Below are 15839 nucleotides of genomic sequence, written 5' to 3' on the forward strand. Positions count from 1 at the left end.
AATCTGTGTAACCACCCATTACTTCTGGAAGAGTCATCATATCCTATTTCTAATGAGAAAATTGCTGAGTGTCCTTGACCTGTCTGTATGTTCTTGGTATGAAGCAGAACTATTCTAAATCATTGTCAATATAATAAGTGTACAAACATCTCCTGGCTGTAACTATCTTTCTTTCTTCTTTTATTCAATTTTCTACATCTGCAAAATACTTTTCTTATCTTTGACAATGTTTGAATCTATCCAAAATAAAATTTCTGTGCAAGAATCCAAAGAACTCTTTTTACTGAGTTGACTTCCACATTATATTTCAAATGATAATTTTTTCTATTCCTCAGACATTTTGCACTTTATGCAACAAACTGTTTCTTCTTTAGCAACTATAGCACTGTTAAATGAATTTGCACCTTTAAGTGAGATGCTGCATTTACAAAGAAAGTGATCTTGTCACATGACTGACTGGTCATATTCTGATACCCTAACTTATTTATATATTTCCTTTTTCCTTGTGTGAGAAGCTGAAAAGGCTATTACATAATGTTATTATGTCAGTCACACTAACATGTGCTGAACAATGCTGTATTTTTAAGCTGTTTGCTTTTGTCACCTTGATAATTATGGGTGATAATAACAGCCAGTAATTATCAAAGTGACACAATCTGACATCAGTAGTAATAACAGCCAGTAATTATCAAAGTGACAATACCTAACATCTAGGAACACACAGAAATAAGGATAATTGGATTACTTACCCCTTTATGTGGATCTGAGTTAGGTATTTTATCGGCAAGTTGGAACCAAAATGTCATTGGGTAAAATCTAGAAATCAACAAGTATTTGTGAGATTCCCTACTGTACACTCCAATATGTGACGTCTTGCAAAGGTCAAATTTGACAATTTTGTGATGCTCTCATGCTAGATGAATGGCCATTCTAGGGGTCAGTTTTGAACAAAATATTACTGGTGGCAAAGGGTTCTGGCCACTAGCCAGGAGGCCATTAGTCAGAAGGTCCATTCAAGTGGGGACCACTGTAATGGCAAAGTTCAAAGTCAAACAATGGCAAACTCCATCAAATTTAGTTTAAGAAGTGTGTGCATGTGTGTGTGTGTGATTAGGATTTTTAACATAGCTTTAACAATTTTTCAGTCATACTGCTATGATGTCTGCAGTGTGGCAATTAATAGTGATGTCTAGCACTGGGACATCATGCCGCAGACATGTAGCATGAAGTCCCACCCAGTCACATTATCCTGACACCAGGTCGACCAGCCCTAACATTAACCTCTTAATGCTGAGCGCCAAGTGAGGCAGCTGTTAGTACCATTTTTGTAAGTCTTTGGTATGACTTGGCCAGGGTTCTAACCCACGATCTCTCGCTCCCACGGAGGACACTCTAACCACTAGGCCACCATAGCGGTAGTTTAAGAAATGGTGAAAACTGAACCTGATCTATATCTTACACAACCTGACACAAATTTTGGTTTGCAGTGCATGAATTTCTTCAAAAGTTATTGATCAGACATAAAATGATTATAATCCAATAGAAAATCAAAGTGCAGGGGAAGTAACTCTACAAAATGTCATTCTGAAAAAATGTATTAAAGTTGACCCAGGTCTTGTAAATGTTAAATCTCATGCTAAATTTGGTTTGAATCCAAGAAGTCCTTTAAAAACTATTAGGAGGATATAGAATTGTCAAGAAAAAGAATAGCAAAGTTCCAAGGGGCAATAACTTCAATAAGTAAAAAAATATTCAGTCATATTGCTATGATGTCTGTACTGTGGCAACATACAGTGAGTTCTAGCTCCAGGGCATTATGCCGCAGACATGTGATGTCCCATCCAGTAACATTATCCTGACACCAGGCTGACCAGTCCTAACACTAACATCTCAGTGCTGACCACCTAGTGAGGCAGCTGTTAGTACCATTTTTATTAGTCTTGGGTATGACTCAGCTCAGGTTGGAGCAAGCGCAATAATGTTATTGGATGAATGGGAAAACATGGGTAATAGGATGAGACATGGTGTCATCAGATATATGGACAAATACAGGTAATACTGCATCCACTTCAGAAATACATCATTTGGATAGGACATGACATTAAGAGATGGATGGACAAACGCAGGTAATGCTAATTTGCCAAACTAAAGTTATGGCAGGAACCAACAAATTTTATACCAGCTTAAAAGATTTTCAGAATCAGACAGAGATCAACTACATCTTGGTGGCTCATAATCAGTTTGTATGTGCAGAATTTTATTTATATTGATAAATTTGCTCTGCAAACTTCTCTTTTGAATAAATGAGGACTTAATTTCCTTGAGAAACAATTATTTGTAGATATGATTATGGAGTCATTAATATTTGGGAAAACAATTACATGTAGATGCAATCAAGGAGTCATCAATATGCACACTTCTACATACTTCAAATTCAAAGATCCTGTTGGCATAAAAGTTACACAGCAAGTGAAAATAAATCAACCAACACAACAAAATATAATGATTATATTTGTTTAACACTGCAATCAACAACATTAACAGTGATGTTAATGGTAACATAGGTAATTGTTAATTAGGTGGATCATTTGATGTTGTTAGATGTGCTAGATAGGTGACAAAAAACATATTACAAAATAATTACTCATATTTTGGTGACCATTTTAGATTTGTGAAAATCTTCATATTTTAAATTTCAAGATAAGCTGCTTTAAATTTATGGTAAGATTCTAATGAATAGATAAAATGCTGTCAAGATTCTAATGACCAGCTAAAATGCCAGTAAGGTTCTAATGGCTAGTTAAATGCCAGTAGGATTCTAATGGCTAGTTAAATGCCAGTAAGATTCTAATGGCTAGTTAAATGCCAGTAAGATTCTATTGACTAGTTAAATGCAGTAAGGTTCTACTGACTAGTTAAATGCCAGTAAGATTCTAATGGCTAGTTAAATGACAGTAAGATTCTAATGGCTAGTTAAATGACAGTAAGGTTCTAATGGCTAGTTAAATGACAGTAAGATTCTAATGGCTAGTTAAATGTCAGTAAGGTTCTACTGACTAGTTAAATGACAGTAAGATTCTATTGACTAGTTAAATCCAGTAAGATTCTAATGGCTAGTTAAATGACAGTAAGATTCTATTGACTAGTTAAATGCCAGTAAGGTTCTACTGACTAGTTAAATGCCAGTTAGATTCTAATGGCTAGTTAAATGCCAGTAAGATTCTTTTGACTAGTTAAATGCCAGTAAGGTTCTACTAACTAGTTAAATGCCAGTAAGATTCTAATGGCTAGTTAAATGCCAGTAAGATTCTAATGGCTAGTTAAATGCCAGTAAGATTCTATTGACTAGTTAAATGCCAGTAAGGTTCTACTGACTAGTTAAATGCCAGTAAGATTCTAATGGCTAGTTAAATGACAGTAAGATTCTAATGGTTAGTTAAATATCAGTAATGTTCTACTGACTAGTTAAATGGTAGTAAGATTCTAATGAATAGTTAAATGCCAGTAGGATTCTAATGGTTAGTTAAATGCCAGTAGGATTCTAATGGCTAGTTAAATGCCAGTACAATTCTAATGACTAGTTAAATGCCAGTAAGATTATATTGACTAGTTAAAATGCCAGTAATATTCTAATGGCTAGTTAAAATACCAGTAAGATTCTATTGAATAGTTATAATGCTGGCAAGATTCTAATGAATAGTTATAGTACTGGCAAGATTCTAATAGTTAAAATGCCATTGAGATTCTAATAAATAGTTAAAATGCCATTAAGATTCTAATGAATAGTTAAAATGCCATTAAGATTCTAATGAATAGCTAAATGCTGGCAAAATCTGAATGAATAGTTATAATGCTGGCAAGATTCTAATGAAGAGTTATAATGCTGGCAAGATTCTAATGAATAGTTATAATGCTGGCAAGATTCTAATAGTTAAAATGCCATTAAGATTCTAATGAATAGTTAAAATGCTGGCAAGATTCTAATGAAGAGTTATAATGCTGGCAAGATTCTAATGAAGAGTTATAATGCTGGCAAGATTCTAATGAATAGTTACAACGCTGGCAAGATTCTAACGACTAGTTAAAATGCCATTAAGATTCTAATGAATAGTTATAATGCTGGCAAGATTCTAACGACTAGTTAAAATGCCATTAAGATTCTAATGAATAGTTATAATGCTGGCAAAATTCTAATGAACAGTTAAAATGCCTGTAAGATTCTAATGAATAGTCAAAATGCTGGCAAGATTCTAATGACTAGTTAAATGCTGGTAAGATCTGACAAGTTATGATGGTAAGATTTTCATTACTAGTTACAATGCTGGTATGATTCTAATGACTAGTTATAGTGATACTAAGAATGTAATGACTGGTTAATATGTTCATATCTCTAATATCACATCACACATTAAAACAAAAGAATGTTTTTTTTAGGATGAAGTATATATGAAAATCATCTGTGACAATTAACAAAAAAGTCTGTTGTATGTACCAAAAAGAGTTGCAAAAAATGTTGGTCTAAAATGTCTTTAAGTTCTGGAGAAATCTGCAAATATCTTATTTCAGAAGTTCACCTGCAAAAGCAGCTGAAAAAATTGGAAAGCTGAAACAAACACATGCGATATCCTGCAAAAATCTCTCCAGCAAGTGATAACAAACATGATATCCTACACAAATCTCTCCAGCTAATGAAAACAAACACTTGTTGCAGTTGTTGTTGTTGTTGTTGTAGGGTTTAACGCCATTTTTCAGCACAAGATAGGCTATACATGGCGGCCAGTATTAATGGTGGAGGAAGAACCCGGAAAAAACCCGGAAAGAACCACTGACCCACGAGAAGCTACTGGCAAGCTTTCTCACATAACCACATTAGCCGAATCCGAGACTCGAACCGACGCAGACGGAGGTGAGATGGCAGTGATCCGTAACGGTGAGCGCTTTAGACCACTCAGCCACTCGTGGGCCCCACAAACAAACACTTGTGATATCCTGCATAAATCTTTCCAGAAAAGAATAACACTTACAATATCTTGCATAAATCTCTCCAGTAAATGATAACAAAACATGATATCCTGTATAAATCTCTCCAGTAAATGATAACAAAACATGATATCCTGTATAAATCTCTCCAGTAAATGATAACAAAACATGATATCCTACATAAATCTCTCCAGTAAATGATAACAAAACATGATATCCTGTATAAATCTCTCCTGCAAATGATAAAAAAACATGATATCCTACATAAATCTCTCCAGTAAATGATAACAAAACATGATATCCTGTATAAATCTCTCCTGCAAATGATAACAAAACATGATATCCTACATAAATCTCTCCAGTAAATGATAACAAACATGATATCCTACAAAAATCTCTCCAGTAAGTGATAAAAAAACATGATATCCTACATAAATCTCTCCAGTAAATGATAACAAACGTGATATCCTGTTTAAATATCTCTAACAAATGATAACAAACACTAACAATATCCTGAATAAATCTCTCCAGCAAATGATAACAAAACATGATATCTTGCATGAATCTCTCCAGAAAATGATAACAAACATATCATTCATAACTCTCTCCAGCAAATGATAATGAACACTTATGATATCTTGCATAAATCTCTCCAGCAAATGATAACAAACACCTACAATATCCTGCATGAATCTCTACAGCAAACACTTATGATGTCATTGATAAATCTCTCCAGCAAATGAAAATAAACACTTATGATCTTCAGCATAAATCGCACCAGCAAACGGTAACAAACACTTACGATATCCTGTACAAATCTCTACATTAAACAAATACAAACACTTATAACATTATTCACAAATCTCTCCAGCAAATGAAAATAAACACGATATCCTGCATAAATCTCACCAGGAAATGAAAACACAATATCATGCAAATATCTCTCCAGCAAAAGAAAGCAAACATGATATCCTGGATAAATCTCTCCAGCAAATGATAATAAACTCTGACAATATCTTGCATAAGTCTCTCCAGCAAATAACAAACACCCACAATATCCTGCATGAATCTCTCCAGCAAACACTTGTGATGTCATTCATAGATCTCTCCAGCAAATGATAATAAACACCTACGATATCCTGAATGAAATCTGTAGCAAATAAAAACACTCAAAATATCATTCATAAATCTCTCCTGCAAATGAGAACAAACACCTATGACATCCTGCATAAATCTCTCCAGCAAATGATAACAAACACCTATGATATCCTGCAAGAATCTGTACAGCAAATAGCAAACACTTATGACGTCATTAATAAATCTCTCCAGCAAATGATAACAAGAACTTACGATATCCTGCATAAATCTCTCCACATCTGGTGTCATGCTAAGCTGAATCATAGCCCAATGGTACACCACATGACCCTTATGCTTGATGGGTGTCTTAGCAACAGTATCTATGCTGCCATTGTCCAAATTCCTGACCCCTGATTGGCTGCTGCTTTTAGATGAGACACTCATCTCTCTGACTAAAGTTGAAACACTTTCTGAATCTAAGTGCAATGTTGTTGATGAAGTTACTGTCAATGTAGGTGGAGCTGATGGTATGGCAGATGATGGTAACACTGGTTTTGACTGAGCATTAGCTTCATTCGATCCTAAAGTATCAATTTCAAGCCTTTCATTCTGATTCATACTGGTGGTGCTAAACAAAGTAAGTTGATCACTCTCTGCTCGACTTCTTACAGAAATGTTCAAGATTTGACCAGAATCTGATGCTCTTTTGGCATTTGGTGTGGAGGTAAGATCAGGTTCTGTTGACTTCCATTGATTTGGAACACTTTTGTTCCTATATAACTGATTCACCATGTCTTTTTCTTGTCCAAACTGTGCTGCAGTATTACCTTCTGCTTTAGCTACAGACATATTGCCACTCTGAATATTATTATCGATTTGTCCCAAGTATGAGCTATCTGAGAGCAAATTGTGCATTGAGGAGCTTTTAACACGATCGAGTTGGTATTTTTTCTTTAATTTCCTTCTCTTCTCATATTGCTCGGTATCTGTTGAGTCTGAAGTGTCTACATGATGGCCCAGGGCATGCACTGACTGAGGTCTGCCATGACGATCTCCAGTTGTTACGAGGGAGTGAAGTAAATCTACATTGCGAACAGACCGTTGATGATCGCTTGATTCTGACATACTGGACGAGTCAAAATCTTCCTGCAAGTGTTGTCTGGTGTGGAGTTTATTTCTCACGGGAGGTTTGTGGTTCACTGTTCTGCTTGATGTCCCTGAATGTTCCTGGCTTAATTTACTGCAATATACAAAAACAATTATTCAATTTTTAAAGAAAATAAAAAATAAATAATGATCACAGACGTAAACGTTTCTCTAGAGATCACTTTTATCCCCTTTGTTGTTTTTACACTCTATGAATAAGTGTTTTATTGCAACTCAACTCTAATGTTGTTATATCAATTAAAGAAGAATACTATGAATGGTACATTTTTACACCCACCCAATATTTAATAGTCCCACAAAAAGGCACACAGGAGCATAACGTTACATAGTGCTTAAATTTGTATTCTGGATGTGTAATTTAAATGCTATATATAAAAAAGAAATGGACTTTGGTCTTTGGTTGAGTCCAGGAGGATTACCTGTTGCTATGACACCACCAATGGGAAGCAATGACTGTCTGTCCTTTTCTTAATTATTTGCAAGGTATGATCCAGAATTTCTTTTTAAATACTACCTAACATCAAGCTCCTGTGGATCTGTTGAGTTTTATTGTCTTCCAAATTAACTAAATTTTATAACACCTGATTTATTTAATATTTAAACACTTTAAGGACCTCTATGGCTAGGTTTGTCCTCAATGGTCAGGGTGCTCCTTTTACATTGCAGCTAAAACTGAAGATTATCATGCAATGAGTAGCTTCCAGGTACATTGCTCCATTATTTTAACATTCGCAGATAACTTGCAAACCTATTTATAATGTCAAGGCAGGTGTGGATCCCATCTTTTTCTTACAGTAAAAGAAAATAACCAGGTTCCTGTTTGCTTAACATGCAAAAAATCTTGAAAGAAAAGCTCAATATGTGTTGAAAAGTTTAGTTAGTACATAGAAATTTGGAATCCACAATGTAAACATCACAAATGTGATATACACTCTACTATTCAAATGTAAAAGGAATCAGTCAACTGCATGCTGATGCCCATGTACTCTTCTGTAAGAAGCAAATTAAGTGCTTATTCAGCAAATTAAGTGCTTATTCAGCAGCAGAGCTGGATTTAGTTTTGAAAACTTTTGAGAACTTGATGTTCATTCAAGACGATGACACAAGGTAACTAATGATTTGATTATCAGCTGATTATAATACAAGTAAGGTGTGCACATCACAGAAACGTCGGGTGTGAAAGATCAGTCAATCTCTTATTTAAATCACACACCAAAGACAAGTTTTTGCCTTCAGCTAATCTGTAAACTGTGGTTTAAAATTGTAAGGATGCATTTGAAAATAACCTGCAACTTCTAATAAAATGCACAAATTTCTCTTTTCTGTCTTTATGGTGCCAATTTCTTATTTAAATTACACATCAAAGACAACTCCCAAGTTTTTGCATTTGGCGAATCTGCAGATTCTTGTTCAGAATTTGAAGTGATGCATTAAAAACTACGTGGAACTTCTAATTAGATTAATCATTTCTAATTAAATTATTCTAATTAAATTAATCATTTCTAATTAAATTAATCATTTCTCAGTCTTTATGGTCAATTTTTAAAATCAGGGTGAAGTGTTCCTTGACCATGCCACTGTTGTGTGCTGGCTGTTTCTATTAGCATAAACGATATGGATTTGTACTTAATAACTGCAACCTGCTATGAATGCATGGTGAGATTTAAAACTTCCACCTTTTGGACTTAACCACTGCAAAGATAATGATTGTCTAGATCTAACAGTTTTAGTGTAATTCTAGGAATGAAATTCATCTGTGGTAGCTTATGAATACATGTTCTCTGATACTAACATGGACATAAATCCAACAGTAATGATGTGTGAATTTGTGAGTACTGCATGTCAACTTGATTTATAATGTTGTTACTACTGCCCCCCCACCAACTGTCAGTGTTATACAAATTCTGAGTCTCCCTCACATCCTAATTATGCTGCTGATGACTATGGACCCCATTGCTGATGACTATGGACCCCATTGTTGATGACTATGGACCCCACTGCTGATGACCATGGACCCCACTGCTGATGACTATGGACCCCACTGCTGATGACTATGGACCCCACTGCTGATGACTATGGACCCCATTGCTGATGACTATGGACCCCACTGCTGATGACTATGGACCCCATTGCTGATGACTATGGACCCCACTGCTGATGACTATGGACCCCATTGCTGATGAATATGGACCCCACTGCTGATGACTATGGACCCCATTGCTGATGACTATGGACCCCACTGCTGATGACTATGGACCCCATTGCTGATGAATATGGACCCCATTGCTGATGACTATGGACCCCATTGCTGATGACTATGGACCCCATTGCTGATGAATATGGACCCCATTGCTGATGACTATGGACCCCACTGCTGATGACTATGGACCCCATTGCTGATGACTATGGACCCCATTGCTGATGAATATGGACCCCATTGCTGATGACTATGGACCCCACTGCTGATGACTATGGACCCCACTGCTGATGACTATGGACCCCATTGCTGATGACTATGGACCCCATTGCTGATGACTATGGACCCCATTGCTGATGAATATGGACCCCATTGCTGATGAATATGGACCCCATTGCTGATGACTATGGACCCCATTGCTGATGACTATGGACCCCATTGCTGATGACTATGGACCCCACTGCTGATGACTATGGACCCCACTGCTGATGACTATGGACCCCATTGCTGATGACTATGGACCCCATTGCTGGTGAATTATTGCTGGATAAGTATACTGTGGTGACATTTTGTACAGATCAACAGCACTTGATCCACTTGGCTGATGAGGTCTCTTTGATAAAAAAAAAGAGGTCAAATGCAATTTGCATACTCTACAAATATGTATCCACTGGTTTTAAGGAAAAAACTAGTTCATGGTACATGTATACTATTTTCCTGTGATAACTGACCTGCCATCATGAACTATGGGTTTTGCACCATTAACAGCTTCGTAAAGGTTGACTAGTAACTCTGGATTCCAGTAGAGGTCACTGTACTTTTCTGATATGGCACTGATGAATGTATCCAATTTCAACATCCCCAGGGATGCAATATACTCAGCTGGAAAAAGATAGCAGAAAAAAAGATTTTGCATTTTTGCCCCTTTACAATCATTATCATCAGCTTTTTTTATATAAACATTTTCATAATAATTGGTAACCATTATGGCAATTTTAAAAATAATCTCATAAGTTTCTTCTTTGGGACATGGATTTTCATTGGTTTGATATCTTATAGCCCTGCAACACTTTATAGGTTATATCATGCCCAGGCAATAAGAATACCTTCCCCAAGGTCAAACTTAAACTGCCGATACAGTCTCATCTGATGGTGGGAATTTAGCCCACATCTTTTGGTCATGAGTCCAGTGCCTTAAATGATTAGGCCCCAATCCCATCTGTAGGCATGATGAGGCTGTACCCTATTTCCGGGCTCTGCAGCATCAAGGTCATTCAAGATACACCAATGTGGATGGTATTACAAAAAAGCAGACAGATATAGCTCTAAAATTATACCAAATAATTTGGAAGTTCTAGCTGCACTACAAAGTACACAGAGGGAAAAACCTCATTTTTTTGGACCCGTTTTTTTTTCAACCAAAATTCACTCATGGTCAGAATGCACTTTTGTGTCCAGATTTGAGACCTTTTGGCCTCATATCTAAGGCAGACCAGTCTGAACTGCACACAGACAGCTGATCCTTTGCAAAAACTAGGATAAGGTGGGCATCTGGAATAAAGAACGGTCTCCATACGAAAATGATGGGTCCATTAAGCAAAAAAAAGAAGAAGAAAAAAAGGACTCCAACTTTTACCCTTCTGCTTGTGCGCAAGCAAAATAACCAATGGAAAATGATGTTTTTAATACAACTAGGCATTAGTCTCATGGAAAATCTGTTGAAAGCCAATGTATTACGATGTATTCAGAAATAGCCCCCCCCCATGTCTTTCCTATGCACATTTCAGGCGAAAACGAAACAAACCTCTGGGGCCGAATGAGTTAAGCACTGAGCCACAATGGCTATAGAATCAAAACTTAAATGAATATAAGCAAAAGAGAAAAGTAAAAATGATCTTCACCAAAGAGGTCATACCAAAACCCAAATAGTTTTTAAATGATGCCCCTGTAATTCAAATTCAGAGTTACATTTGAAGTGTATAATGAATAACAGTATCACACCCCCACCCCTGTGTTATGCAAACCCACGGTAAATAGCTACTGAAATATTATTTTCAAATTTTATTACCAACATTCAAAGTTTAGCACAGCAACTATAACATAGATGAGGAATAATTTTCTAACTATATTTGTACAATTTATACCTTTTTTTTCTTAATTATTTATTTGCTGTACAAAAATTACAAGTAATTAATTACACTCTTTTAGCCATGAAAAGGGTAATTTCAAGTAAACAAGAGGTACCTTTTGTAGACTGTATAATAATTATTGGTAAACATAAACAAGAGGTGCCTTTCGCAGAATAGATGTTAATTATAGATAAATAATAGGTACTGTTGTCAAATAGAAAATAATTACAGAAAAACAGGAGGTACCTTTTCTTGAACAGACAATAATTTTAGAAAACATATAGGGCACAATTTTTTGAACAGAAAATAAATAAGGAGTGCTGTTCACTGAGCAGACACAACTTAAAGATAAATAAAATGATCCTTTTGTCAGGTGTTCAATAATTATAGGCAAATGAAAGGTCCCTTTTGTCAAGTTTGCAATAGTTATAGATATAAAAGGTGCTACTTGTCAAGTGTACAATTATCATGTAGGTAAACAAGAGGTATCTTTTGTCAAGTGGACAAAACATTATAGGTAAAATGAAGCATCTTTTGTCAAGTGAACAATAATTATAGGAAGAAAGATGCACCTTTGTCAAGGAACATATATTATAGGTAAAAAGAGGCGCCTTTTGTCCAAAAGACAAAAATTAGATGTAAACAAAAAACTCCTTTTGTCAGGTGTTGATATAATATAGGTAAATGAATAGACCCTTTTGTCAGGTGTTCATATAATTATAGGTAAATGAATAGACCCTTTTGTCAGGTGTTGATATAATTATAGGTAAATGAATAGACCCTTTTGTTAAGAGTGCTATAATTATAGGCATTATTGGTAAAAAGAGGTGCCTTTTTTAACTGTACAATAATTATTGGTAAAAAAGTGGTTCCTTTTGTCAACTGTACAATAGTTATTGGTAAAAAGAGGTCCTTTTGGTCAAATGTACAATAATTATCGGTAACAAGAGGTTCCTTTGTCAACTGTACAATAGTTATTGGTAAAAAGAGGTCCTTTTGGTCAACTGTACATTAATTATTGGTAAAAAGAGGTCCTTTTGGTCAAATGTACAATAATTATTGGTAACAAGAGGTTCCTTTTGTCAACTGTACAATAATTATTGGTATAAAGAGCAAAGAATGATATTTAAACAAGAGGCTCCCTTTCTGTTAAGCCTAGCTTTGATTTAGCTAGAAAATAAAAACTTTAACACTAAACTTAACTTTTTAAAAAATTCAATACTTGGGTGTGGATGGTCATGCAGATGTTATGTACAGAGACAATGACAGACATACATGCACAGGGATATCAACTGTGAAGTAGTCATAACTTTCAGCAATTTTTAAATACAAATATTTACAAAATTAAACAAGAAAACAATGTTGCATGTATCAGATGTTAATGGACAAAAATAATTATGTTTTTACAAAATAACTATGTAAAACATTAAAATAAACAAAAAATTATAGACATTAAGGTTAACATCAATACTGACCCATAGCAAGATCTTCAATGCCATTTTCCATATATCCATCAAAAGCAAATTCGTCTCGTAACAGATTGACAATTTTCCCCAACATTTTTTGATGTTTAATGTTTACATTACTTAGCAATCGGTCCATCAAACTGGCCTCCATTCCCGATGGAACAATTTTATATCCAACATTCATCCCACTAACACCAGAGTCTTTTGAGGCGGAGGGGGAGGACGAATTAGAGTGTGTTCTGAAGAGTTGTGGCTCCCGAGAATGGGGATCATAAGGAGGTATAGCATGAGGGGAAAGCGACTGATGAGTCCGATTGTGCACATCCACTAATGAATCGTCATTCACAGCACCAAATGCTTTATCCCGACTAGAATAATAGCTTTGTTTAATTCCCTCTCTATCTGAATAAAATGCAATATCACTTTTCTCCAAAGCATAATCTGATTTGGATCTCCATAAATTAGCATTTTCACTTTGAACACTAAGAGTTTGACCTGGTAAACGTCCCATATTTTTGGCACGAATATTCGCTGTTCTCTGTAATAAATCTTTTGCAGTTCGACCATGTCCCTGTGTTTTTGATTTTCCATAATTACCTGCATGATCCCCTTCTGAGGACATTAGTGGACTGCTCCGTACTAATTTAACAACAGAATCTGTGGAAACTGAATCATGACCTTGGTTGGCATGGGAACTGACTGGCAAGAAATTAACAGGGACAAGGTTAAAGAACCCTGTGATGGGATCCTGTTGAAGTTGAACTTGTGTATACCCAGGAAATACATTACCACCATACTGCATTGGTAATGTTATCGTCTGTCCAACAAGATGAGGTTGATATTGAGCAGGAATATTTAAATTTGAAAACTGGTTAATCATTCCTTGAGGAAGTTGATTCTGGATTTGTGTATTTTGATTTGGACTCTGCAGATTAGAGACCTCACCAGGATTCTGTTCTGTTGTAACACTTTTGGTATCTGAAGATTTTGATTGTGCTCGCTCAGTCTCCCCTTGAACCAGCTGGGATTGCAGATATCGTGCAATTGTATTTGCCAAGCTCTGTGTGTCTGGCACATGACCCTGCTTTTGAATCTCCTTCAGTAAAGTTTCAAGAGCCCCATTTGGGGCCTGATCCTTGCCAGACATTCTTTCTGATTTCCTGGATTTAGTCTTTGGCTTACTTGGTGTTGAACTTTTACTTGTGGATTCTTTTGAGGACTTTGGCGAATCTGCCAAGTCCTCATTCTCTATCTCCTTGGCCATATTTGGTTGCCTGCCATGTTTCATTAAGTTCTTCTTCAGCTCATCCAGCTTTTTGAAAACTTCCTTGTCTTTGTCGTTAGGTTGATTTAAACTGTCTTTCCTTTTAGAAGACGACTCTTTTTTGGCACTTTCCTCTTTTTTACTTGACTCCACCTTAATCTCTTTAGGAACCTCAGGCTGATGCAATACAATAGGTTTAAAGTGGGTGGCAGGTGAAGAGAAAGCACTTGGAAGACGTGGCTCTTCAACCCTTTCATTCTGCTGACCTTTTCTTGGAATTGGTTGAAATGCTCCAGAATCTGACCCAATACTACCTCCATTGACTGACTGAAATGCTGACCCTGAGACAGGCTTGAAAGCGGATGGTTTAATGGCAGATGGTTTAATTGCAGATGGTTTGATTGCAGATGGTTTAGCAAGTACTGGCATAGAGTATTCATTTGCAGATGAATCAACAGCTGAAATTCCTGACTTGTTCTCTTTCACAGTTTGACTGGAAGACTTGTTACTTTCATTTTCTTTTCCCTCCTTTTCCTCTTGCTCAACCTGCAAAGAAAGAAACACTATACAACATGATCAATAACAAGGCACTTAAATACATAATTTTTTACATTCACAAATATAGTGATTTTATTGCCTATTAAGGATTAAGTTGAATTCCATGAAAATAATAAAGAGATAAACGAAGATACATAAAGACAACTACTTTTCCAATGATAAAAGATTAAAACTGTCATTCTATCAGTATAGGCCATAATTATACTACTGGTATAGGCCACTGTTATACTCCTGGTATATGACATTGTTATACAACTGGTATTAGCCATTGTTATACTATTGATATAGGCCTTGTTTTATACTACCAGTATAGATCATTGTTATACATTTGGTATAGGCATTTGTCATACTACCAGTGTAGACCATTGCTATACAACTAGTACAGACCAATGTTATACTACCAGTGTAGGCTTTTGTTATATGAACAGTATAGGCCTTTGTTATACTAAAAGTATAGGCCTTTGTTATACTAAAAGTATAGGCCATTGCTATACTACCAGTATAGGACATTGCTATACAACTGGTATAGGCCTTTGTTATACTACCAGTATAGGACATTGCTATACAACTGGTATAGGCCATTGCTATACTACCAGTATAGGACATTGCTGTACAAGTGGTATAGACTTTTGTTACATGACCAGTATAGGCTTTTGTTATACTACCAGTATAGGCCTTTGTAACACTAACAGTATAGGCCATTGCTATACAACTGGTATAGGCTTTTCTTACATGACCAGTATAGGCCTTTGTTATACTACCAGTGTAGGTCTTTGTTATACTATCAATATAGGCCATTGCTATACTACCAATAAGGCCTACCAATAAAGGCCTTTGTCAACTAAAAAAGGCTGGATAAAAATTCTTGAATTTACTTTTTATGAAAAAAAATAATATAAATAACATCAACATCTGACAAATGATTCTTAAGAATAAAATGACAAGACAGCTCAACTTCATCATTAGGACACTTGCCCAATTTGATTAAGTTCTCACAGAAT

General features: G+C 35.7%; 1 protein-coding gene across 1 annotated transcript in view; it reads right to left on the minus strand.

Moving 5' to 3' along the window:
• Nucleotides 1–15839, minus strand: part of LOC149795006 (kinase non-catalytic C-lobe domain-containing protein 1-like) — a 160380-nt gene that overhangs the window by 42884 nt on the left and 101657 nt on the right. The window contains exons 10-12 of the mRNA XM_089963745.1: nt 13026–14826; nt 10153–10303; nt 6331–7297 (exon numbers count right to left, since the gene is read on the minus strand). Coding sequence (XP_089819871.1) covers nt 6331–7297; nt 10153–10303; nt 13026–14826 — 2919 coding nt within the window. The remainder of the gene's footprint in view (nt 1–6330; nt 7298–10152; nt 10304–13025; nt 14827–15839) is intronic.

Source organism: Sinohyriopsis cumingii, chromosome 7 (assembly GCF_028554795.1).
Source record: "Sinohyriopsis cumingii isolate HCF-2022 chromosome 7, ASM2855479v2, whole genome shotgun sequence".
NCBI classification, from domain to species: domain Eukaryota; kingdom Metazoa; phylum Mollusca; class Bivalvia; order Unionida; family Unionidae; genus Sinohyriopsis; species Sinohyriopsis cumingii.